General features: G+C 39.9%; 1 protein-coding gene across 10 annotated transcripts in view; it reads right to left on the bottom strand.

The window, feature by feature from the left end:
• Positions 1-27865, bottom strand: part of DOCK10 (dedicator of cytokinesis 10) — a 161241-nt gene continuing 133376 nt past the window's right edge. For 6 of the 10 annotated variants that reach the window (XM_061453006.1, XM_061453009.1, XM_061453007.1 and 3 more), the window contains 20 exons: positions 27551-27598; positions 26792-26893; positions 24636-24760; positions 23837-23949; positions 22975-23112; positions 20727-20909; positions 20056-20166; positions 18505-18720; positions 17968-18025; positions 17543-17641; positions 15760-15866; positions 15165-15287; positions 14137-14250; positions 7877-8023; positions 7168-7378; positions 4712-4902; positions 3928-4028; positions 3458-3596; positions 1840-1915; positions 1-785 (listed from right to left, as the gene is read on the bottom strand). In XM_061453006.1, the coding sequence (XP_061308990.1) occupies positions 718-785; positions 1840-1915; positions 3458-3596; positions 3928-4028; positions 4712-4902; positions 7168-7378; positions 7877-8023; positions 14137-14250; positions 15165-15287; positions 15760-15866; positions 17543-17641; positions 17968-18025; positions 18505-18720; positions 20056-20166; positions 20727-20909; positions 22975-23112; positions 23837-23949; positions 24636-24760; positions 26792-26893; positions 27551-27598 (2470 nt within the window). In that variant the 3' untranslated portion in view covers positions 1-717. The remainder of the gene's footprint in view (positions 786-1839; positions 1916-3457; positions 3597-3927; positions 4029-4711; positions 4903-7167; positions 7379-7876; positions 8024-14136; positions 14251-15164; positions 15288-15759; positions 15867-17542; positions 17642-17967; positions 18026-18504; positions 18721-20055; positions 20167-20726; positions 20910-22974; positions 23113-23836; positions 23950-24635; positions 24761-26791; positions 26894-27550; positions 27599-27865) is intronic. The other 4 variants (XM_061453008.1, XM_061453015.1, XM_061453016.1 and 1 more) reach the window with 2 other exon arrangements.

Here is a 27865-nt window from a genome sequence, read left to right as displayed (position 1 = left end):
TGAACCCAGGACAGGCACGCATGGTTTACTGGCAATGAACCAATGCACAGACCTTCAAAAAGAATTTATGGACGCTTTTATACACATACACAAATATTTTAATATAATAGTAACTGAAATGTTATCCATATTCTTAGTACTGTCATAATTAACTAAAAAGATATTTTTTAAATTTTGTAAAAATGACATATTTTACACATCTTCTATTTACAGTTGCAATATACTTAAATGTTATAAAACATCCACTCTGACCTTTAAAATATATGTATACTAGGACTTAGTATTAGATATATTATAATTTATAGCAAACCTAGGGTTTGCTGTGTAGCTATCTGTTCAATGGGAATTTCATTATCAGCCTGGCTTAATAAAGGCTGCTCAAAACCAAAAATTGACAACAACAACAAAAAGACAGGGAATGTGCAAATATTGGGGCGGGAAAAAAAATACAAAAAACCCAAAATCAAGATTGCAGTTTTAAAAAAGAACATCATGAAGACTTCCAATAAATTAAAATCATGACCCACAAATCCTTTTCCTGGCATTGTCCGTCATCAAATTAATTTTCAGTACTATTAATCTGAAAGGAAAAAAGCCAACCCGAGGGAAAAACCCAACCCAGCCACCCCAGATCTTCCCAGGGTCATCTGTTCCTCACACCGCAGTCAAGCATCAGGATTTGCCGGGATGATTGTTGCTGGCACAGACGAGCTGGCTCTATTGATGACCCGTGAATAAGTGCGCTCCATTCCGTGCTGTTTTGCTGGATCCTCCTTGTATACAATCTTTTGATAAAAAAGGAAAGAAAAAAATATATGCAACAGTGAGAGAAATCTGAAGCTTGATGTCTGAAGTCTGTTTGGTACTTTATTTATTACACTATGATGCTAAAGATCTCACAGCAGATAATAAACTTTGCCCAGGTACACAGAAGTGACTGGAGGCTGCAGTAAGTGGGAGGATATCCTCTGAGCTGGGGGAATAAATGGGGCTGGGCTGGGGTCACCAGGTTCTGCCAAGAGGTGCTTCATGGTGTTCCCTGAACTATGTTTCTCTAACAACAATCATACAAACACAACTGAGAAGTCACTTGCATTTTAGGCGCAGTGGCACCTATTGATTCTGGTACAGACCAGCCCCAGCTCTGCCCACACACTCATTTGGAGGCATGCAGCATCCCCACCAAGCTTCACACACAGGGCAGTGGAAAAGTATGTCAGTTAGGAGGGTTTGGACCAATTGCCAGGCTGAGGCTGCAGGCAAACCTGTGCTCTTAGGGAGGAGCAGTGGCAGAAGTTTGCTCTTCCCTGTCCTAAAATAGGCTTTAGCAAGAAGGAAGATATTTTTTTTCTTAAAGTTGTTTTTAGCCTTGGTAATAGGCTATAAAGCCTATTCTATAAATACAGACTGAAAACCTGCCTTCCTCCATGAGGCACTGTGCTGAAGCATCCACAGCAGAGACATGGGGCATCCCCACTGACCACGCAGCTGTCAATAGTGGAAGAGAAAGCCTTTCCCCTTCACAAAGCTCCAGGGACAATCTTACGATCCCCCGTTATCCCTGGTCAGGGCTGCAGGTCAACCACACCACATTTATTACTTGGGCAGACGTGACCATGCTGCTCCCACGTACACCTTTAGTGCCTGAGCCAGCAACTCTGGCAGCTCTGAAAAGGAACTATTCCCACACCACGTACATCTTGTCCCTTCTTTTTCATACGTCTCTGAGCAAGGGAGTCATAGACATGAAAATAAACAAACATACCAAGTAGAAAACCAGCAAGTGAGGAAAGTACATGACATTAAAAGAAAAAATAGATGTAAGAAAAATGAACATACCACTTTTGGATATAGTATTGAGGGAAATGTTAGACAGGGAAGAAGAGAAGCTGTATAAGCAAGGACCATGACAGAGCTGTCAGAAAAGAAAAATAAAACAAAACAAAAGAGAGAAAAACACATGGTGATGAGTCACTGTCAGTGGGTGAGCAAATAAAACCCTCTTGAACATGACAAAGGGAAAGACGGCAAATCTTGCTGGTGTAAAGCACACAGCACAGACACCCTCAAGCTTTCCAACTGTGAGATAGATATTTCAGCCACAGTTTACAGCACATGACTTCTCTGAGGCAATACTGCTCAGAAGTAGGCAGTTCATGCATTCACTGCAGGAGGAGCAGAGTTATCACAAAAAGCTGTGCTGCCTGGAAAACTGGGCTGCTGCTCATAAGGCTGCCCCACAAGGCTGCAAGTGGGAGACTGGTTTTCAGTGTGGGCTTTCAAATTCCAGTGATCACAAACAGCGATAAATATTAGTTACAATAAAAACAGTGAAATGCTTGAGGTTCACAAATATTTATACACCTGACAGGGCAGGGAGCACGACTCGCAGAACAGCAATGACCACTGAGCTTGACCCCCACCTGGCATACGCCAAGCCTTCAAAGCAATTACACTGCTTTATACCCTGAAAAAAACCAGCTCAATTCCACAGGACCAATGGGCCAAAAAATGCTGGTAAATCCTTATTCTCCTCACATGTGAAGATGAATAATACAGCATGGTCTATGGAGTGCCGATTAGACACTTCTGTGAGATGCTATCTCTGATAACAATGGTTAAACAAAGTAACTCTCTACATAAGTAGTGCTTACACATGCTATAGGCACCTGGAAATGCAACTGGTAGAAACTAAGTTCTTCACAGATGCAATTAAGGTGGCCTACACACAAGCACACAGAGAAACAGCTAAGCATGATTTAATTCACGCTTTAGCATGCAGAATCACTCAATATTTAAATTAAAACAAACAAAAAAATAATATCTGCATAGATGCAGCAATAGAATAGCTGCAAGTCTGCACTGAAGCCCAGTTCAGTATTCTGGGATGTATTTCATAGAATGCAACCATGCATGCTCATCCATCTGAAGCTGCGAACAGCCGAAATACATGGCATGTATTTTGACAGTGTACTTAAATATATATATATAAAAAAACCAGTAGTAACTCTTGCTCTGAAAGCTGAATACAAATAGGAACTATAAAGATACCTCCTTCAGTTTCAAGCTAGGTATTAAATGCAATTTACTGCTTTAATTAAATATATCACAGCTGTAGGCTAAAGCAAGCGAAGCATAAAACACCAGTTTTACTGATTATCTATCTTCCTATGCCTCTAGACCTCAGTCTGCATTTAGCTTCATAAACATTCACCTTTTCAATATGTAGTACGACAGGCAGAGGACAGATCTTTGTTGAACAATCAGATTCATTACATACAATACACCTGGATTTGAAATAAAGAGAGGGAAAAACAAAGGAGTAACCTATGTTTTCTCAGTGACCGCTGCACTATCAGGTTTTACTTTAAATTTGCTCTACAGCTTCATTTGTCACTAGAAGATACAATTAGCCACTCTCATTCAGTCCAACCAGCAACAAAATAGATGATCTAACCTGTTCATTCATAACTGCAGAGAGCTCATTGAGCATATCCTTGTAATGAGACTTCATCTCTCCCTGATACTCAAATTGGTCCTCCTTAATAAGGCGTTCGTTGACATCAAGAGCATGTCCACATGCTTCTGCAAATTGCCTACAAGCACAAAACCAAAAAGAACAAGCATGCAAATTCTGTAGTAATGGAAAAATAAAATCTATCTATCTATATACACACACTCTACCTCTTCTCCCCCTTTCAAATTATACCTTGTTTGAAGTGATATTCAGAGCTCACCCTCAGATCGAGAGGAATGCAGGCTATTAGAACAGCCCAAAACTTCAGTAAATGTTTTCCTGGGAATGACTTGTAAGAAAGGGTAAACGCAGATGTAAACCAACCTGGTTCAACTCAGCCTGATTTCATGTCACACCTACTCATGCTATTTAGTACTATGCAGAGGGTTGAAAGTCTGAACAATGTTTACCTGAAGATTTCCTTCAGAAGCTTAACTTGATTATCAGGGTATCTCTTAGCATTTGTCTCTTCAAGAAAAGCTCGAGCATAGGCCATTGGTCCAGCATTTACCTGGGGGAAAAATACGCAGCTTAGGTACACAGAACAAGCAGCTTATTGTCATTTTTCTCTTGTGTTCCAAGGACTGGGGACTGGCCTCAGGCAACCAAACCTGTGTGAAGGACATCATTTTGTTCGTTTTGTTACCTGGATGAGACCTGAAGAGTTTTACTGTAGAAAAGGGAGCTGGTCGGCCTTGCACAAACTGCATACCTTTGCTGGCCTTTGAAAGCCCTCACTTAGTTAACCATCCAGAAAGCTGTATGTTTGAGGCCATTTTAATGAGGGTACAAGAAATACATGCAACTCTCACCATTCCCAACCTTTCTAAATAGGAAATGACAAAACCAACCCTAACAAAACTCCCTTTAAAGTATCTGCATGCTTGGCTATGTGACAGGCTGTATTCTCAAGTGACCTGTGATGGTCTTGTTGCAAAGGTCTTAACATTAATTTAGAGAAGATTTGACTAAAGTAGTTATATTTGCACATAAACCCAGCAGGCATCAACATCAGCGGAAAATTTTCTGTTCTCTTACATTTTTAGAGTGGGCTCCAAAAGCAGTGGAATACAAAATATGAGCAGAAGTAGAAAACAGAGAAAATACATCTGGAATGTTGAAAATCAGAACAAAATCTTAGGTAGATGCATTGAAAGGAGAAAGAATAAATTAAAAAAGGCAAATTGTTATTACCTTGACACTGACACTTCCTTGGAGTTTGAGCTGCAGTCGGATCATGTCCACTTCTTCCATTGTGCAAAGCTGATTGAGCTCCGAGACTTTTTTGGACATCTCATCAATCGCTACTTCGATAGGGTTCAGTTCTGTGCTGGTTTGGCTTATGACTTGAATACGCTTCTTCACGTAGGGAAACAAGTGACTGGCTACTCAAAAGCAAGAAACATATCAGAGAAACTCACCCAACAAAACAGTATTTAAGAAAGCAAAACAATTAAGTTAAAATCAACTTTTGACTCTGTTAATCTCTTCATCAATCCAAATAAAGTTTAAATCACCAAATGACTGGAAATGACACAGCAAGCCCAAAACGGATTTTGATGTTCCTGGCACTGGATGAGCATTTTTTTTGACTTCACCATTGCTTACTCTAAGCTCTGCAACATTCATGCGGCAAAAAGCTCCCACCACTTAGATTTTAGAATCCACAACTTTCTTCAGTTAAAGCAATTGAGTTAAAGCATCAAACAATGAGCCTGTACTGAACTTCAAATAGCTCAAAACATTGTATCACACATTTCAAATTAGAGGCAGGAGTCTCTAGTTTAGTTGAATTGGATATCACTCACCCGCAGATGAATTACTATTAAAACATCATCCTTAAAGAAGTAAGGAGCTACTTTAACATTCAGCCTAAATACTGCTATGGGAATGGACAGGAATTATTTACCATCAAAACCCCTTCCTTCCAGTCAAAGCCTTTTCATGGATCTTAGGGAGTTTGGCAAAGGTACTGTTGTGGCACCTTAAGCTAACAATCCGTTCTTGATTACCCTACACACTTGGAAGCTCTCCCAAACTGCTTCCTCTGGTGAGCATCTGCTGCCAGTCGGCTCAGGCCTACATAAGCTCCAGCTCACATGGTGGCTGTACCCTTGGAGAGCAGGAAACCCAGAACTTCCGGAGCTAGAAAAACAAGTCACAACCAGGCACAGCAGAGAGCTAGTGATTCACAGACCACAGTCTCTTGCACAGAGGACAAGTGCAGCCTGGTGCAACACGGGCAGCAGGCTCTGGAGCATGGAGAGGCTTAGCAGGTACCATTCTAGCCAGCCAGTACCCCTGTGCAAGTTCCATGCTCTTCCAGTGATACCGATAAGTGATACCGATAAGTGATACCATCTTCTCAGACTGAAAGCACTTCTTTTTTACATAGCAAGCAGATGAAAATATATGACTTTATTGAAGGCCAGGGATGGAGGGCGCTGGGGGCAATATGTTTCCTTTAAAGAAAAGCACTGAGGTGATGCAGGTGCCAGAGGGAAAAGCAGGGGAGAAGGACCTAAGGCTGAAGATGGAATCAAGTTGAGAGCAATGGGAGTTGATGACAGCACGTAATAACCTAGGGAAAACATTCTGCTGGAAGAAAAAACATCTCTGTTTTCACCAGACATACCACAACAGCTGCATTTTCAAGTCACTGAAACTACCTGCTTCAATATAGGTCTCAGAACACCTACTGCTGCTCAAGCACTTAAAAAACCCACACATAATCCACTCCTCCTTTTTTCTTCTTACAAGCAAAGCTGTGTCACGTAACAAGATGCCCTCAGACATCAGTGCCTCTTTCCTGACTTGCCAGAACAAAACTTTTAGGTGACTATGCCTGTACTGTAAGCAGCTTTCTTCACTTTGCCCTTTGGGGGAAGCTGTGAAGTCCATGGGGAATGGGATTTTCTGTCATTCAGGAGCCTTTGATGTGAATATCAGCTGCTCTGCTCACGGCTGCCCATGACAGCAATGCCTCCATCTCAGATAGTTTCTCATATTCCCAGCCAAAATACAGACAGGTCAAGTTTCAGCAGCAGTTTCACAAAGGATGCCTCTTTAAAAGAGATTTCCACCATGATAAGGAACTAAACATTTTCTGTTTAATATGATTCAGTAAGAATAGACATATCTAGCACTCCTGACATTCCTGTCTTAAAACACTGTACCCAGTGAGATGAAATCTTACCTCCACTTAAAAAAAAAATAATCTATATGATGTATCTTGCTCTGATTTTGAATAAAAATTCCTATCTGCCAAGTTTTAATCTTCTTAGAATAGTCACCCTACTTCGCTTCTTCTTTGACTTGTTTGTTATTTAAAAGAACAATGGTTCTGAGTGCTGAACTGCCTCCAGCAAAACCACTCCCAAGTTACATCACTGCAAGAACAGTTAAGATGTCAATAATATGAGAAAATACGACTGCTGATGACCCCACAAATGAAAATAACTTTTCCCCGGACAGTCGGCAGGGTTGTAAGAGAGCACATAATTTGTCAATGGACACACTGAAGAGATTACTTATCAGTCTGCATAGCATGCTGTGCCCACTGACTGCAGAAAACCTGGCACATTAAATGCACTGCTGGGCTTAACTGGCAAAGGTGGATGGGAGCGGGGAAGCATCCCTAGGACACGTACTTGTTAGGATCGTGCGCCTCTTGCACTGCTCTTCTACCCCTCCGTGCTTTTTTCCTGAGAGTGTGAAGGGTGTCTCAAACACAAAGCGGTTGATATTGTGATGCATTTCAAAGTCAGTCTTTCGATCTTCGGCTTCCTTCTCTTCAAAGAAAGGCGTGACATACGTCACCTGGATATATGCGTATTTTGGATCTAGGTCTTTGGGGTTGACCTGTGTAACAGCGGCAAACATAAAACTCTGTTAATAAGCTTCCAAGGCATCTGTTATATTTCTGAAGCTTCTATAGCAATACTGATTAAAACATACTTCCTATTTTAATATTAAGACCACAGATTAATACAAAGGTATTTAACAAAGGGGACCGTAAGAACAGTGGGACTTTTGAACATAGTCATTGGCAGAAGTGGATGAAAACTGAATGAGAGAGAAAACAACCTGCTTCCGCATTGCAGTAAACATCTGCATGCTCTCTGCAGGCATATGCTGGAATATGCTCTTTTTCCACTGACTGTGATGCCCTGCTATAATATCGTCATTCCCATGCAGCACCTGCCGTACTATAAGGTGAGGATCTTTGATCGGTTGTAAAACTAGGTCACACGAGGTAATACACACACTCAGTTCATATTCATTCAAAACACAGCTCCCAAAACATGCACCATGAGCTCAGTTCTCCCCACTGTTCAAAAACCAGCATTTCTTTTGTACCTTGTTGGAATCCTGAATGATCTTCACGTTATCTATTCCAAACTTGTCTGCATACAGTTTCATCAGCCTTTGAGAGATCTCAGACAAGCCGGTTAATTTGGGTTCTTTATAGATATATTCTTTACCTTCCTCTTCTTCAAAAAACCCCTGTTCGGATGAAATGGAAGGATATAGTGAACACCACAGGCAGGGCAAAGCCTAAAAGAGGTGTTTTTATCAGGAATCAAGGTTGTCTGTATACCCACCAAAGCATCCAATATATCGTTTCCAACATCTAAATCAAAAGCTTACCTCTCTCCACTGTAGCAAACACCTAGAAGTCTGCATTTATACCAGTCTGGTACCTCCGAAATTACCCAGTTATTTTGATGTACCTGGGTACATCATACACATTTAATAACTCATACACATTTATTCATATAAGACCTAGCTGTTTTAAAGATTTAAAGCACTTTCTTAAGAATGCTGATGTGTGTACGATGAAAAAACCCAAATGAATTAAAAACTGGACATTAAAAATCCTTTAAATTTTAATCATTTGTTTAAATTAACTATTTTGGAAGCAGTGTCCTAACAGAACATGAGTGTAACAGCTGTTCGCTGGATGCCTAGCCCAGCATGCCACCTCCAGTGCATCCTGTCTGGGAGCCATGTGTGCAGCCAAAGGCTGGGCACTGCTGCCTGTGGTGATGTGTGGGACACTCCTGCCCACAGCAATACATAGGACCATGGCATTGGGAGCACCTGTGAACTGATCTGCATCTGTTCAGGGCAGCTGAAGAGGAACTCTGGTGGCATCCTGAGAGGCCATATGGAATTGCAGCATTTTCAGAGACAATCTTGTCTGTTAGATTTATGTAGAAAAACCAAACAAATAAAAAAAACAAACAAAAAAAAACCTCCCACACAAACTGTGCTCCTTTGCAAAAAAAGCTCCATCTTGTTAAGGTCATTTACTTATTACACTGGAAGGACTTGGCAGAGCTTTAAGAAAAGACTCCACTGAAGAGCTGAACAAGAACCACTCAGGCTTCAGAAGAAATGCCAACCTCAGAAAATTAACATAGCATTGCATCATGTGCAGGTCAGACACTCAACTTGTACATGATGAACATGTACCTCAAAGCTACAGCAGGAAGTAGCAGGTGCCCCAGTAACAAGGCCGGGATTTATCCCAGTGCCATCATGGGACTATTCCAATGCAGCACCAGACTTCCTCCTAGGATTTCATATGCTGCTGATGAAATCTGGCAGTGTTAACCAGGGCAGCTGCACCCAAAGCCTCCTCCTTTCACCTGAATGCAAAGTGACCCAGAGAAAAATACCTGAAGCTGCAGGGATCAAGGGGAAAAGCAGACAGCATTAATGATGTCAGACCTAAGACCCTTTAACCTTAACACGATGTGGCTTGAACAGCTAATTCTACATTATGTCTAGGCAAACTGCCATCTGTTGAAAAACAGAGAAGCACAAATGAATGAAGTCAAGAAATACCTCCAAATCTCTTTGGAAGGTACTCATGGAAAATCCAGCCTTTTTGTGTTGAAGCATATTTCAAGTTTGGCCACTAAAATTATTGACTAGGCAGATCTTCATTAAAATAAAAACAACAAACCCAAACAAAAAAAAACCCCGAAAACAAATCATAGCTGTAAATATCAATGTTTGTTTATGAAAAATCCCCAAACTTGATCTTGATAGGGACTAACAAATACATGCATCTCTGGCTTCTCCTTTGGTGAGGACAAGGGGCAATAAAATTATCTTTCAATTTGGCAAGTGCCAAGAGCACTGTGGGCTTTACTGGAAACTGATGACTAATAGCAGCAGCTTGTCTGGTAATATCTTAATCAGTCTCAGAGTGACCTTCTAACACTGCACAGTTTTAAACCATATTATCAATTAAACTCCATAGGCATACGAAGAACTTCACAAGTAATTAGAAAACAAATCTAGAGCTCAAAAGTTGACACCCTATAAACATTTACTGATCTGAGCAGGTAATTGACTCTTTTATTGATTTCACTGAGGGAAGATGTGCAGAATCATAACCTAGTTTCTGGTCTTGTTTCCATTGAAGCAAAACTGCTTTTATGTGAGAAAACCTCATTAATTTCATGCAACCATATTTAAACACCCTACTCAGAATCACTCCTGTCAAAAATCAGCTGTTTTCTGCTACTATTCTGTGTTTTCAACATAACCCCCTCATGTTCTCCAAATCAATCACATAACAAGCTAGAATATAGTTAATGCTCTTAACCACTAATTCAGTGTATGTTTTCACGCTGGAAAACAGTGTTTATATGTGAGTATCAAATCTTTGTGCTAATGCTGCATGGCACACTAAGTTGGTATCTGCGTTAATGGTTTTGCTTAAAAAAAAACCCAAACCTGAACACAAACAACTAACAGACTTTGTCTTGTCTCTAATGCTAGAGACATCATTTAAGTACATATTCCCTACAGTATTTCAGCTGATAAGTGACAAGCAGAAGTTAATTGTGAGCTATAAATAATCATGTCTGCCATATGCTGTATGTCTGGCAAAGACTATTGGAGGTAAGATTAAATATTCCTGAAGCTACATATCCTTCAATTTCACGATTTTAACACATTAAGCAGCCAAGGTTACATTATCAGTGCATATCCCTGGATTATCTTCAACTGGCTCGTTTTGCCCTGCAAGGGCAACACAGCCTTACAGATGAAAATTATGACATGGAGCAGCCAAACGTAACGGAAGGGAGACAATCTCCTGGGCAGAAGTTATAGGTTTCCTCTGAGCTCTGATGTGCTGAGAGTCAAGTTGTGACCTAGGACTGTCACTGTGGGAGTGCTGAAAAGGCCCTTCTTCCTCCCCATATGCCCTCAGACACAGCCCCTGGAGCTCACAGTACATCAGACACTTCTCTGCCCTTTGCTGGAGGCATACACACCATTCCTCCAGCCTGTGTACCAAGGTAAAGCCTTCTGCTTTACCTGCCAAACTTATCATCTAATGGATCTTTCCTCCTCTGCATCAAGTGAGCATCTCCTCCTATGGTAAGTGAGAGTGCTTTATTCTTTAGTAAGGAAGCTACAGCTGTTTTATTACGTTTGGAAAAGATGACACATATTCTGCTCTTCGGACATAAACCCACAGTTAGCTTACCACTATGAAAATCTGGCCTCCAACTTCTGAGGCTTCTTTCACAGATAGGAAAACAAAACCACAGCTCTACTTTTACCTGCTCTGAAAACAAATCTTGAATGTCTTTGTTTATCAGCACAATATGAGTTTTCAGCTATTCAATATATTTAACAGCTTCTTTTTGGTTTTAATTCAAGAAAGATACTGACTTCTCAAAACACTCATCTGTGAATAAAATCATAAGCACTGGCTAGTGTGGCCACTTGGTGGTGCAATGAGATTCTGTCACCAAAGACCCTTAACAGAATTTGCTGTCTAAAACAGCAGCTGCCATGAGATGCAGCTCTCTGAGCTGGCAAATAAAGCTCTCTGGCAAAAACTACTGACTACATCCTTCCTAAGGCCTACAGTCATTCAAACCGTCCTTCCAGAGGATCTCTGCGGCAATGCAGTAACCAAGTACTGTCTCCCCTTTCACATGAAGGACAACGGTTTTCAGGTGCATCTGCAGATTTTCTTTTTCTACTAAGAACCCTCAAAATTCTTCCTGCAAACAGTATTTGCATTATTTCTTTGCCCTTTAATCTGCTTTCTCTGCAGGTTTTGTTTTTTTTTCAGTGGAACAGTGTTCCATTTTTACAAAATATATATATGTATATATTTATTATTGATATATTTGATAAAAATGTTTAATTAATAAATGCATATCTGTAATAATACATTTTTATATGTGTGTATCAGCCCCCAGGTGTTTTATAGAACAGTGTATGTGAAAGACTGAAAGGAATCCCATACCTGCATACTGAGCATCCCACACCTGCATACCAGGTTTCCTTCTGTGGCATTGCCTCTGTAGTGGCCTAAGCAGAACAGTTCATATTGCTTTACCAGTGTAATACTAGTAAATAATACTAGTGTAATTCTACTAGTAAATACTAGTAAAACCTGCAACTGTTGGCTTTTGGGAGGAAGTGTGCAAAGTCTGCCAGAAGCACAAGAAAAGGGAAATGCTTTTAATGTTTTAAATGGATGGGGTATTGATACTGCTTTCAGCATGGAGACCTTCAATATTTTTGGCAACTGAAGGACCAAAAGGCCCCATACCTTTCCATCCGCACAACTGAAATGGAAGCAAGTGGCCCATGAGAAAAAGGGATTGAGAGAAATACAGAGAAGAAACCTTCCTCAGGGAAAAATATGCAGGCACAGTTGGTATATGGGAACAGATTGTTCTCTCTGTCTCTTCTTTCATGCCAAGCTTCATCTGTAGCTCCCATGGCTGCCATTGTCCTTTGTGTACTGGTAAGCCCTCCTTAATCAGTTCTGCACATCTACTCCTATTTTCCTTGGTAATTGAGGCACGCTCATAGGAATGATCTACCTTTAATTATTTGCACTTTGTCATGTACTTTTGTCACTATGCCTCTGCAAGGAGCAATACAGAGAAGTCTCGCCTTCTACCACATAACATCTCTCCTGCAAAAGGAAAGGAGGAAGTTGTACTTGCTTGCATTTAGAGCTCAGTGTCCAGGGGCATCAGGGAATGGACCAGACTGAGCAATACGCAGCTATGAAAATGTCATATGCATGAAAGCTGTTTAAATGAGGTTGCTCTCGTGGCACTGGCAGCTGAAAAGTCATTGCACTGTAACAGAGATTTTAACCCAGTTCAGCAGAACTGCTGCAGCTAAATTACCCACTTACAAGTAGCTGCCTCTGAAAGAGCTCTGGCAAGAAGATGCAAGTAGAAGAGTCCTGTTTCCCACACTGCTGCCCCTATTTTGAGGAAGGCCAGGCATAAGGAAAACTCTACCCTTCCTCAGTGCAGCTTGCTTTCTACTTGAATTTGGCAAGTTCAGCTTTGCTAATCTGTATGAAGAGCCAGGACACCATTTGTCTCCGACTCCCAGTTTGCTTGTTCCTACAAGGGAATACCAGGAACATGGCTGTACCCTGCCCAGAGCGCGGCAGTTACCATTGCCACAGATCATACTGACACAACAGCCTTTCTCTTTGGAGCTGCTGCGCAGGCCAGGAAAGCAGGTTTGCATTCAAACAGCATTAATGCTACACTGAGTTCTTCAACAGAGAATGAAGGGGTCCAATCCTGCTCCCAGTGAAGCTGAAAGAAAAACTTCCACTGAGATGAGATGATGCAGCATTGGGCCCCATGGTGCACATATAACATGGCAACAGACACAGCTTGGTTAATTCGGGTAACTGAACAAACAAAAGTTAATTTGCAGGATGAAACAACAAATGAAACAATGTTATTTCATCTGCCAGAAACCAAAGAATTGAGAGCACAGGAAAGTTAATGTTAAGTAACAGTACAGGGAGGGATGGAGGATGTGTGAGGAGAGAGTTAAACAAAACATGCAAAAGAACTAGACTTACCACAGCCTTGAATAAGATCAAAAGGAGAGAAGAGTAAATTTCTGCATTAAAATCTAATTAGCAAGCAGATTCACATCAGTCTGTTTTTTACACACCTTATTATTTACTTTTCTTTTTTTTTTTTGTAAGAGTAAAGGAAATAGTATGCTTGCTAAAACCAGGTCTTAAAAGGAACATGCTGGGTTGCTACACTGGTCTGTAGTAGGAGAAAGCACAAAATAATGCTTTGAGGATGCTGAAGCACAGCAGAGGGAATCAAACTACTCTACAGTACACTGCACAGAATCAGAGGTGGCCTGAAAGCAGAAGTCAGAGTCAGCGAGAAACACAACAAAACATCTACTGCATTCTGCTCTACTTAAGCTCTGTTATAGAAGGGAACCACAGATCAATAAAAGATGTCTTACCTGGTTTTATGTAAATTTTACTCAGAAAACACCCTGCCCTGCCTCAGTCTCAGTTTTGCTTGATGAAGTCAAGAACTAAAGCTGATGTAAAAGGCTGTTTTCCAACACACCAATAAATACATAGCAGCAGTTTACACGTATGCAACTGAGTGCTCTTTATTCAGAGTAAAATCTTGCTTGGAGTCTGACCCACAAGGCCCTTTCTACCCCATGATTCATTGCCAAGCGTTTCCCTGGTTTAGCTTCTTGAAAATACATCAGGATTACAGGAACATGCTGAAATCTGGGAATGTGTGGAGACAAAAGAACACAAGTTGACTTACCTGCCCATAAAATGCAACACGGTAATATCGCCCAAAGAGACGTTTCTCAGAGTTCACTACTTCTGCAACCTTCAGGTATGAGCGGTGAATGTCATAGTACAAATCAGACAGCCTCTACATTAGGAAACAGGGAGGAGCGGGGGAAGTGAGAGCATGCAGATACTTTAGTTCTGTACAAGCATGGCTTGCCTTAACTGGATACCCAAACCTTTGCAAAGATGGCTGTACATACTGAAAGAATAGTTTAACCTTGTTATCAGTCATTTCAAGGTTTCTTTCATCTTCTGAGCAGTTTTGTGGCAGTCGGTGTTTCTGTGCATAGGGCCACAGTGGCAGAGACCTACCAAGAGGGAACCCAAGTATCCTATGTGCAGGTGAGAGCAGGGTGCCAACAGTTCCAATCAGCTCCTACGCCCATGCAAAGACACACTGTCCACAATTATCACTAAAGAGCACTTTCTCAGGATAGTGAAACAAAATTTCAACTAAGTGTGCTGGTTTTGGCTAGGGCAGAGTTAAATTTTCTTCAAAACCTGTTTTCTAAGCATACAGCTTATTGCTATTTACCTCTTGGCTTTTACTATGATTTAAAACCAGAAAATCAGTAAATGAGATTATAGTCTGGTTATTCATTATATATTGAGATCACCAAGTAAATAAAAGAAAAAAAACTTGGAACTGTGAAGAGATCACACGATTTATCAGCACTTTCTAAAACTAAATACAATGGAAATGTGCTTTTGGTTTAAAAACATTTAAAAACATGCAAAATTCACATCCACTGGATAATACGAGAGGTCTGTTTGAAAATTTTTTGTCTATTAACCATTGTATTGATGCTGGAAAGAGGAAAGTAAGATACCAGAGGGTTATTTTTATTTACTCACAGCACAAAGCATTAAAAGGAGAAATTACAGACATGAAGAAAAAAGATTCCTTTTAAAGAAAGCACATTTTTTTTTCCTTTAAACTTCTCTTCACTGCTCTTTTAAGAAAATCAAAAAATACAAATATATAAATCAACTTACTTTAAAGTCCCTCTGCTTTTCAAAAACAGCAATGATAGGCTTGTTAACCTCAGCAATAAGCTCATATCTCTCAGACTTCCACAGGTATTCAACACACAACTCCAGCTGCTCCACAAGAATATTCTGTAATTCCACAGATATAAACAGATCACTTGACAGCTGGTGGCATTTAATTAATAGCAATGCAGCAAAAGCATACACCCACTGTTAATTTTTATTCTGTGTCTTCTATATTAAGGTTTATTTCAGTAACACAATGTTTAATCAGGTATTGGTGACCTAGCTCTTCTTTAGATAAAAACCCTCAAATAACAGTAACATGAAAGTACTTGAATACTTGACAACTCATACAGAAGAATGGGTTTGGGCTTCATGGACTCCCTAACTACCTGCTCTGGTACTTAACGCTCTTGTTAGCAAAACAGCTATCCCTGCTATTTAGTACAACAGCTATGACAATTCACTTAAAAGCTGCGTGCCTTTTAATACTGTCTGAAGTACACCCTCACTATAACTTGTAACATGCACAGGCTTCCATTAGAAATAACACTAGCTGTTGATATAGAACAAGTATATAAATGTTAATGCTGTTGACCTCATTATAAGGAGTATCTTGCATCCCGGAGTCTTCTTTCATAGCGCCTTCTTCTTTAATGTTGGGGGTAATGCTCAGAAAAGCAGGCCATCCCATGGAAAATAAGCCTTGAAGTGCAAGTCATAACAATGTCAATTAACGCGTGAATAACCAGATCATAAAAAAAAGCTACTGAATGCAATTAAAACAGATCTGATTTTATTTGACTGGGTTAATTACTTTTTTCACAGCCCAAGTGATGAGAAGCACAAATGGGACTGCCTGAATTTATGAGACTGTTACACATTTTCACTATGATATAAATCCACTTGTCCAGGCAAAGGGTAACTATAACATTTTCCTGATGCAATCTTTTCCTCTCTTTGGCATTTTGGTTCCTTAGCTGTACAGTGCTGGCAGCCCTTGCAAAACTACATGTGCAATGCTCATCTACACTGGAATTGATAGGCAGGCTGAGATGAGAAAATTTATACTCATAAAACCAGTGCTGTAACTCCTGGCCTGACCCACAGGCACTTAATGCTACATGCTGGGATCTGCACTTGTCCCACCCATCTGTTTTCCTAAAGGAGAGTGGCACAGTTGCCCAGGGCTTGCTGCATCTGATAGAGAGATGCCTGCTCTGGAGCACAGTGTGCCTTTACCAGGTTTGAGGATACCATGGCAGTGAGGTGACCAGAGCCCTAAGAGAAAAACTCTCTTGTAGAAAGCTCAGGGCGGTGGCAGAAGCTGTTGATGGGAAAAATCACAAGTATTAAAACTGAATTTACATCTAGTATTTGCTAAGCTGGGTTCTTAGTCCAACAGCTGCAGAAGGAACAACTTGCACAGGCATTGCACATTACGGATGAGGTAGAGTTTGACCCATGAAGGTTTTACTACCACTCTTGAACAGAGAAGGTAAACATGTTAGAGGAGGTGATGAACTTCTAATATAACTTTTGTTCAATGTAAAGGTTAGCTTAAAAAACTAACCTTTACACATTGAGAGAGGGGCTCCATCCTCTCTGTCAACTTTTGAGGATCATTTAAATATAGATTAAAAATAAGATTTTTTGCTCCACCTCCTGCGATCTGTTACTCATGCAAAATATTTTACCACTAGTGAACCATCTCTACTGTTCTTCACAGAAAGTTTCCTTCTGAAAGGATGCATTTTTTCATCTCACCCACAGACACTTCCAGGTGTAGTGGAGAACTATGGTCTCTTCAAAACCAAGTTTTCTCTTCCCCATATATTTGCCCTTGCCCTCAGAAGTTGCTCTTTTTGAAAACTGCTAAAATATCTCATGCTAATAATTACTTTTAAATACACACTTCACAAGCTAAATAACCATTGGCATAGATGGATTTAAAAATAAAAGACTGCACTTTTTTCCTCTAATAAGCAAAGAAAAAAATCTTTATCTGTACTAAGTTACATATGGATAACCAGATATTAATTCCACTCCCCTGCCCTCCCAGCTTTGGAATTGGACATGGATTTTCATGCTAAACTCCAATAGACCTGAGAGGGATTTCTGTTGCCAATGAAGAGCAGGCTGCCCTCTTGTTGAAAAAGCCCTTACCAGAGACATTCTGAGCGACTCATCAAACAAGCCAAAGAGAATCAGGAAAGTAACATATAAAGTTTCCAACATTACTTGCTTGCTGTTACAGCCATCAACATGCACTATAAATATGTTTGCTTTGGTAGATATTTTTCCAGATCAATTGGAGAACAGTAATTTGATTCCTTAATTATGTTATTTGACCCATAAACAGGCACGGTTAGAGCACTCACTTCCTCCATTGTGAGTTGTTAGTAACACATTACTATCAGAGACTTGACCATCTTCCAGGAGCATACGTGAGGTACAAATCTTTTCCATTTTCCAGTAACCTATGATAGTGTAAGATGGTATTAGTATACTGCTACTGGTATGTGTTAATACATGCATACTTAATAACGACAGACTAACAAGTGAAGCATTCTCTTTTAGCACCAGCTAACTAAACCTTTAAATTACACTCTTAACACAAAACATACACTTTCACTGTTTCAGAGCTAAGAATGGCATTTATGATATATTTTAAAAATAAAGTGTTTGGGAAGAATTCAAGCAGCTTTAAGACTACTTTATACAGAAGGCAAGCAGGAAAGCCAAAAATTATTTTCAACAACAATGTTTATAAATACATAGTTGGTTTTGAATATGTTTGTCTTACCCTTTCTTTTCAGGTACTCTGCAATCAGAGCAGCGATATGAATGTAGCACATAGCAGCCTGTAATGAGAGACAAAAATACGTGTATATATTAAAGTACACTGTATGACTTACAGCATACATGTGATAAGGAGCACACATTTTCATCACTGTCAAGTCATGCTGCAGAAAAGGGAAGGCAAAATTAATAGAATCATTTAAGAAAATAAAGGGTTAAGTGATGAAATCCTTCTTGAGTGTTAATTTCACTAAGTGTCTTAGGTAAAAGCATAGATTTTCTCAAGAAAGACTACCGAGTAAATAAGATATTCCTGGGTTATGCACTGGAGTTTTGCTTCAACCATTTATGTTTTGATGAAAAGGACACCACCACCTCTCTAGGTGTTTTTCAGAAAACCTGCCTCCCTCCACTTTCAACTATGTGAAAGACACTGTATGATTCCCTTAAATCACTACTATTGTCTATTTTTCAGAGCCTTTTTTATCAGAACATCTCAGCCTAAAGACAAATAGATTTCCTATTAATTCATTTATATTACCTCTGATAAATCTCCATTTCTTGCATGAATCTTGGCCATGCTTTCAAGCCATGTCCTACGTAATTCTGGTGTGCTGGCATATGAATTTGCCAGGCTGTACTGCAGATCCACAAGCATCTCAGGGTCCTTCTCATGCTCCTTCATCTGAGCTGTGGCCATCAAAACTGTTCTGATGCGTTTGGTCAGATCCTTCACCTCTGCTGGGAAATTAACGTTCTTTGGGAAAGATAAGCAATACATCACTAAAACCATCTGAAGAGCCACATGCAGCACCCCTGAATAAGCTGAAGTCCTGCTTACGGAAGACCTTCTTTCCCTTCCCTAATTCAGCAGGCTTTGAAGCAGAGTCATAGTTCCACATTACATACATAGTGGACACAAATACTTGACATTTTTTTACTGGCATGGCACCTACAGGATATCCCAGTCAGTCAGCTGTACCAGCCTGTATGCAACAACTCTGCTGAAGTCAGCAAACTGAAACATTTGCTCCTCGATTGCCTACTGGATCCAGGGCTGGATTCTTGTGTACATTCAGCTGATGAACAGCACCAGGCGCTATAGACAGTTCTGCTTAACTCACAGCATGTTTTACTGCAGGGAATAAAGCACAATGGCCTGGCTCTTGGTGTTCTCACACTGAGCAAAGTGAGTCCTTTTTCAGATGAGCAATGAAATATATTCCTAATTTCAGACTTTTTTTCCCTCATTCCCTTTGTTTAAAAGTAAAAACATCCAGAAAAATTACATGAAATTAAATGCTCCCTCCCTACAACACAGAGATGAGCATGTTACAGAAGCAGTGTGACTGACTGCAGTGCTGGGAAATCAAAGCTGGACTTTGAAAACAAATACAGTTGTAACTGCACCTTATTAAGTAAGACATCAAATTACTTATGCCAATTACCTACCAATTTGCTTACACTAACTATTATTAACCTCAGTGGAGATACCCTATAGTCACCTTCAGGGAATGAAAAACACCTCCAAAGTATGAAATTCAAAATGCATGTTGACAAATGTTTGGACAGGAATTGTAAAAATTAAAGACTGGAATCCTTTTCAACACCTTTACTACAGATGATGAATATAATAGTAATGGTAACTAATCTAAGAGCTAAATGCCTTTTTCAGGGGGTTAGCAAGTTGTTACAAAACCCAGATGTCATGCATGTTTTTGCTACACATTTACTGAACAGACTGAAAAATAAGGGACAGTTTGTAGACTAAAAACTGTCAGCTGCAATTGTGTCATTGTCACAATGCATGACACCTCCTCTGACATCAGGCAAATAAACAAAATAAGCAAGTGAATAACAAATAATACAATTTTTAAACAAAAAATACCTTTTTTGTTTCAAAAATTATTTTCAGTTATTAAGCTTCCGAGTCACAAGCATTTTCATGAATTTCAGGCTGCCTGAAAAAGGCACACTATGAATGCATTCATCACTAATAAAAACCAGCAAATTTATTCACTGAAACACTTGCTCCTCTGAAATGGTTGACCTTTTACAAGAGGTAGTGATAGACAACAAAAATGTTTCTTACTTTCATCTGCTTGTCTCCATTAGCAAAGTTATTTATAATTGCAAGTGAATGTTGAAAACGAGATCCACCAATCCCTGCATCTGCTATTAGCTGGCTCACTGCTTTGATGAGCTGCATGAGGGGAGCAAACACAGGCTGCAGTTAGCAAACAAAACCATTTCTGGATAGTTTTTAATCCCTATTTTAATATGTCTTGATGTATAAGGCTAGCAGAGATTTACATTTATACCTGTCTTAAGAAAGTAACATATACAAACACAAGGACTATGAGTAATCTTTCCAATGTTTGTAATTGCTCATTTTGCAATGTAAGTGCATTGATACTGGACTTTCTATTTCCTTAACTATACTGTCATATTCTGTTTAATTCCTGCATCAGCTATGTTATCACTACTATAAGCAGTGCATGTGAGTCGAGAATAGCCATTTATCTGGCTATGTGGCTACATTCACAGTTGCTGTCTCTCCCTGAAATAGAGCTGAAAAGCCCAGGAACAGCAGAGAATCCAGCCCAATGTCTTCAGACTTTACAGGAAAATCAAGCTGCCAAAGAGGCTTGCCTGAGCACTCCAAAAGAATTACTTTGCTACAGTGCTTAAAAATAACAATGACACAAATCGGTCCAGTAAACCAGTATCAGCTAAACACTGATGATCACACACTTCACTTACCTGTAGATGGGATCTGACTATTGATTTCTGCTTGTTAAATTCAAAGTTCTTTCTCATGAAAAAATAAAGAAGAGCAGATGCCTCTGTCTGAGTCGAACGTGACCTATGGTTACAACACTTCAGGATTTCATAGCAGAGAGAACCGCAGAGATCTGCTTGTCCTTGGAAGAATGCTGATGGGAACTATTGAAGAAAAAGTGTGTTTAGCACTACTCTCAGGCCTTCGTACAGTCAATACTTTGTTAAGCCATCAGTAAAAACAACCCTGTCTCCCATACTAATTCACACCAGGGTTTACTGAAAAAATTAGCTATCAGCTAAACATAATCCCCATGTGCAAATTAAGATTAGGTAAAAACCACACACAGTTTTTCATACAAACACCATATGCAATGTAACAAACTGGCCTAGAGGAAATCCAGACAGCAGCTGGCACACAGCAAGCATAAAAGCAGAGCAGCCTATCTGCAAGGAATGCAGAATAGCTAATCAGGAAAAGCGTGAGTGGCATTTTGCACTACTATAAAAGGTGCTCAGGAGAAAGAAAACACTTTCAGTAGCTAAGTCAGCAAATATCCAGTGGTCAAGGCTTTGAACAGCAGGGGACAACAGAGAATGAAGGATGGCTTTCCAAACTATACCTGCTATTTATCAGCAGGGTGAATGTAACAGAAGACAAGACTGAGGAGAGGAGAGGTGGAAGATACACGTCTTGGCTACAGATCTCAAGTACTGCTCGAGAGGTTCTGCTGCAGAAACCACACGTGATCCCTGCTCCCACAGAACTCTGAAGAGAGAATTCAGTCCCGAGAGATACAGGCTGAATGAAATGGGTAATCCTGGATATTTACTCATCCTCCTCTTCTGTTCCCATCTAGTATGTAATTTAAAGCAGTCTGTGGATTGTTTACTTTGTGTTTTCCCCCACGTCCTCAAGCTACGTTACCGGGAGAAACATGATTTTCCGCTCCTTTCCCCTGATATAACAACCTGAAGGAGGCCACATGGTTTAAACTGATCTACACTGTTGCATTTGATAGAAACATCTGGGAGATCCGGCCAGCAGCGATGGTTACCAGCGTGCTACATTGTTTAGTTGAGAGGATCTCATCTACGACTTGGCAGCTGCGCAGACTTTGTGGTTGACACAAAGTGTCAAATTGCCTTTGATCGCTGACCTATGATGTGATGCAATCAAATAAACAGTTTGACCCAAAACCATGTTTTTGTCTAAAAACTCTTCTATGTTGAAAACAAAGTATTCTGAAACTTTATTAGGTTGGATGAACTTCTGGTGATGTGTATGGAATACTCTCCTGTTAGGTCCTCTTCGGACAGCTTATCATTCACTGCTAGCTAGATTTTGCAACCCATGTATCTGCTATGAAGACCATGGGTTTCAAGCTTGCTTCCATGGGTGGCGAAAGCAAGAAAGCCAATGATACAACCAGACAACACAGACCTGGACATTACTTATCTATTTACTCTACAAGATCCATTTTCTCAGTAAATTTTTCATTTTTCAAAACAGAATTTTTCAGACAGTGTGAACTTCTCCCTTTTAATCAACAATAAATCAGAAGATATATTTGTCAGGAATCATAGAATCATAGAATCGTTAGGGTTGTAAAGGACCTTAAGATCATCTAGTTCCAACCCCCCTGCCATGGGCAGCAACACCTTATGCTAAATCATATCACCAAAGGCCTCGTCCAACCTGGTCTTGAACACTGCCAGGGATGGAGCATTCACAACCTCCCTGAGCAACCCATTCCAGTGCCTCACCACCCTAACAGGAAAGAATTTCCTCCTTATATCCAATCTAAACTTCCCCTGTTTAAGTTTTAACCCGTTACCCCTTGTCCTATCACTACAGTCCCTAATGAAGAGTCCCTCCCCAGCATCCCTATAGGCCCCCTTCAGATACTGGAAGGCTGCTATGAGGTCTCCACGCAGCCCTTCTCTTCTCCAGTCTGAACAGCCCCAACTTTCTCAGCCTGTCTTCATACGGGAGGTGCTCCAGTCCCCTGATCATCCTCGTGGTCCTCCTCTGGACTTGTTCCAACAGTTCCATGTCCTTTTTATGTTGAGGACACCAGAACTGCACACAATACTCCACGTGAGGTCTCACAAGAATGAGCAGTAATACAGTGAAGATCAGAACTCTTTCAAAGTACCTATATGTCCTCAAGCTGTACTTGCTATAACATATTAATAGGTCAGACTAACAGAATAAAACCACAGTTACCTTGCCTACAAACAGCCTCAGGGCAGCGAAGACGTGCTTGAGAGCAGCTGCTGACTGGTTGATTTGCAAAAAGAGCATGTGTGTGTCAAAGACTTTCTTCATCAACGCATTCTGGCAATCGGATTGCTGGAGCTGCCTCTGGAAGGTTCACAGACAAGACAGGACATTCTGGTCATTAAAGTGAACAAACAGAAGGATCTGCTGGACTTTACATCAGAGCGTTCCTAGGAAGATAGTTTTTCGGTGTAAAATTTCTGCAGATGAGGCATTCCCAGCTTGCTGCAGACTCTTTTTACTTGTAGTTTTTCCAAGGACAGCACTTTCCTATGCCTGTACTCCTATTTGTGAACGTTACAGAGTAGATCTAATGGCTCAGGTGACATAGACACTAAATCCAAAAGGAGCTGCCTGCTGTATTGTAGCTGTGAGACTTACAGCATATCATTTGGGCCAGTATTTGTAGAGCAATTTTTAAAGAGGCAGAAGATCCACCTGTTGACTATACAGATAATAAGTAGTTTGGAAATCTTTTGTCTAACATCTCTGAAATCTAGTGGGATAAACACGGTTCAGATGCATGACAGTCATACATTAGTAGATGCATGACAGTTCCATGCAGAGTAAGGCTGTGCATAGCCCTGGATACCTAGGATGGTCTTCATCTACATCCTTCTACTCAGTTTGGGTCATAGAAGTCAATTCCTTCATAAAATACCTTTACTGAGCACTGACATACCGTATTTCCCTATCGTGCTATTTCAGGCATTTCCAGCTTTCTGTGTGCCTACTCCCCCAGGCTTTCCTTCCACCACATATCCCACACAACACCAGTTCAAGCAGAAAATGAAACAGCAAAACATACCTGGTGATTCAGAGTGTAAAGACATAACAGGTCAAGGATTGTGAGGGAAACTTCTGTAGCAATGTTTGCCTCTGTGTCTACATACTGTACAATGTCTGTTTCGTTGGAGCTGCCTACAACATATAAGGCAAGATGACAAACAACCTTCTGAGTGGAGTTAAAGATGCTGTAATTCTACAATCGAATCATTAAGTCTCAGCAGAGAAGAGGTGGGGTCCTAAAGTACATTTAACCACAGGAGTATTTGGAAGAAAACTGCTCACAGGAGATGAAAGGGGAAGGAATTTGAGTCAACTTTCACCAGCTGCATCAGGGATGTTAACATATTCTTCCTTTGGTTCTGTTTGTCCTCAAAGGAGGAGAGAAAGATAATTGGAAAATGAGATACAAGGCTCGAATCTCATCATTAAAAGAACCTTTGGCCATGAAAAGTTCGCTTTTATTCCTAGATCGAACAAATGTAACATTTCAGCCAGTGAATTTTTGCTTGTACAAGGTACATAACCACAGATGCAAGAGATGCTGGGAAGGGGGAAATAACTAGTCATTAAGGCTATTTAAATAATGTCAGGTTATTTTAATTAATTTTGTTTCTACATGAACTTTGATAAAGTTAAAGTTCAGGTTTCTTAGTTACCTAAAAAAAAAAAAAAAAAAAAGGCAAAATCAGCAGCTCTATTTATGTTTAGGCTCCACTTCAGGCTTTCGGTGGCACTCATGACAACAAGTTCAATTGTACAGAGCCTGATCCAAACCCCCGTAAAACTCCAGAAGGAATACATATTTATTTTGTACTTACTTGCAGTGCTGCTGTCTATCATCTGCAAGAGTTTGGGGTTAGAAAGTGCATTTTTGCCACGGATTATTGGTAATGTCTGAGACCTGTGATGTTTGTGGCCATCATGATTAGAAGTAGAATGCACCCTGAAATTAAAAGATACTATCAAAAACAGAAACAAAGAATAAACTATCATGCCTATACAGAATTTTCCCATGTCAGTTAGAATTTTCTCTAGTATTTTTCAAAGGCTAAGTTAAACAAATGCAAATCTCTTCAGACAAACAAAGATGAAGAAGAAAGTCAGTGAGGTAGACAAAACAGACAGATGTGCTGTGATTTCTTCAGATCACAGGAGACAAGCACTTATTCGGCACTGAAAAAAAGCATCAGCTTAAATAGCTGGCTGATGTTTAGAAAAACTACCTTTGGGTGAAGAGAAACTGAGATGAGTTCTTTCAACTTAGAATACAAGAAAAATATATCCTGCGCAAGCAAGAACTAATACAGCTTCTGTGAGGGGAAAAAAATGATGACAAACTGACAGGGACAGTACAAATATCAGCGTGCCTATGTGTGTGATCTTTTAACCCTCTTTGATGCTGGCAAACACATCATTAAAATATGAGAAGCTTAGAAATAAAATACCAGTGCTTATCACACTTTTTGAAAGAATTTTTCACCACTACAGAATTCAGTAAGATTTAACGTCTCTCAAAATTCAGGTCACTTATTAAAATACAGATGTATTTAATAAAAAAGAAATAAAATGTGTTGCTTCCTCATTTTGCATAATTCAAAAATATTTTAAGACAGAATTACTTCCAGTACCTAGCTAAGTCCTCTTTTATGTTGGCTATTTCTACAGAAATCATTTCTAAGTTGCCAGCACAGGTATGGAACTGATGCCAGACTTTCGCCAGTCATCATGATAAAGACTTCCAATGGTAACAGTGGAAAAATTTGGGTGCATATCCTGGCAAACGAATAAACTAATGTAGTTTGAACTTGTGGAAATTTGATCCCAAGGTGGTTTTTTATGGTGGTGGTGTTTGGTTTTTGCTTGTTCTGGTTTGTTATTTTTTTGCAGAGGGATGGAAAGTCTGGTTTCATATGAACATTTCAGAAAACTAAAATACAAAAATACAAGTGGAAGTTAGAGGTGATTACTGGCAACAACTCTCAACTCATGATCAAAAAAATGCTCTGTATTACAACAGGACAAACAAATAGTCATTTGGACCACAAATGGTGATCTGTGAGAGGGTAAAGTGTGAAGGCCGTGAAGATAGCAGAAATGTGACTTTCTTTTCTGTATTGCCACCATGTTAGTTCATCTGCAAATGTGCAACAAAACAACAGTCTCCTAAAGGCTGTGTGCCAGCTCCAGCTGGGGTAACGAAATCAGAGCTGCTTCTTGAACACTGCTCAGTAGAGGAACAAAGGAAGAACTATGGCAGAGAAAGCATCATTTTTCCTCCTTGTTCCATTCCAAGATAACATGCTTATAATGGTGAGCATATTCCAGCTATATGTAAATAATCCAAGCTCATGAGGGAGGGCAACTTTCTCACCATGCTCTTAGATACAACCACAAGCTGCACAGCATCAAAAGTTTGCTTTCTCTCTAGAGTTTTGCACTATTAATGTGAAAAGGATCCCACTTTCCACTGAAAGGGCCAAAAATATTATTAAACGTGCTGCACCTGCACCTTATTAACACGCAGTCCATGAAAATGATTAGCCCTACGTTACCGGGGAGGAACAAATCGCCCAATACTGTGAGTGTATCCATAGACACACTTTATCCCTAAAGCAGTGAGATTCCATGAAAGCATAACATTGCAGGAATATGAACTCCATCAGGTTGGGGAAAACTGTGGATTATCTTTCAAATAGGAATCTGAGCTGAAAACATCAGTACTGTTTCTGCCATACTTCACAATATTGACAGTAAGTAAAGATTTTTCTGAACATAACACTTAAAACAACAGCTTACAAGTCACGTTGAAGTTAAAGGGCCTTAATTCTTTTACGGGTTTTATGTCTTTGGGGGTTTTTAAATATGTTACATATTGGATCATCCTCTTTTCAGTCAACACTGTGACAGTATACAAGGGCTGGAGGATGACAACATAGTTTGTGGTTTTATAGGAGTTAATAATACATGTCATTACCATTGTGAGAGCAGACCCAATGCCTGGCCAGAGGAGTTCGAACCTTTAAGAGTTCCATTATTCTGGGTGGCCTGAACAAACTTAAAAGCAGCAGCAATTTTCCTGTTAAGAGAAAATAACTGTTAATCTGTTACGGAACGTGACATTAATTTGCCAAGCCTCTGAAGAATAAATACAGGCCTGACAAAACCTCCAATGGAGCATGAACTGGTTCATCCAGTGATCTTTTGCTTTTCCACAGTATGACATATAGACAAGTTCACAGTGGTAACATTACATTAAGAATGAAACATCAACTGAGACAAAGTGTGCATTTCACATTTCACAGCTGGAACACGATCTCACACTTCTTTAGAAAGTGGGTAAAGACAGAAGATTTTTTTTGTAATTACTGTGGAACATTTATCTAAGCCTATAAAAATTGTTCTTTCCATTATATGGATGAAAAATACAGTGTTCAAAGCCTTTTCTTTGGCATGTGCATAGAAATATGGTACTTTGGGTCATAAATGCAACAGTGATTATCATACCATCACATGCAAGTAATTTTTTACACTACGTATGTACTCAGATGTCCAGAACATCATGATAACATTGCTTGCAAAAAAAGCAAAAATAAAGCATACACTGGCTTCAGAGTGTTAGACTGATGTTTTTAGGAGAAAACTGATAGATACACTCTTAACCTCATTTAAGCCTAATGTAATGCAGTAACATTTAAACACTGTCTAAACATACTATCTATAACCAGAGAATTACCTTACAATATTGCGTTTTCCTAGATATCTGAAATTTTGCAGACAAACCCTGAAAGATAAAACAACACATTTTATGTCTATTAATGGCTTCCTAATCACAAAAACATGCTGAATTTTAGTGCCTTGAAGAGATCTGTGGCATATGCACCTCGTAGTAAACAAACAGAATGGAATGCAGCAATTCACAGCCTAGGGCTGCACAAGATGTGGCACCACTTCCCACACCTTTGTTCCGTTGCTCCCTTCACAGTTGAAGATTTCTGCTTGGTGAGGTGGCAAAGGCAAAACCTTGGCTGCAAATCATTACTTCTTCACC

This window comes from Pezoporus flaviventris, unplaced genomic scaffold (genome assembly GCF_033815535.1).
Source record: "Pezoporus flaviventris isolate CSIRO_AGI_PZ_B2104156 unplaced genomic scaffold, CSIRO_AGI_Pfla_v1 ptg000013l, whole genome shotgun sequence".
Taxonomy (NCBI): domain Eukaryota; kingdom Metazoa; phylum Chordata; class Aves; order Psittaciformes; family Psittacidae; genus Pezoporus; species Pezoporus flaviventris.
Note: the sequence above shows the minus strand (reverse complement) of the source record. Positions and strands in the feature narration are given on the sequence as shown.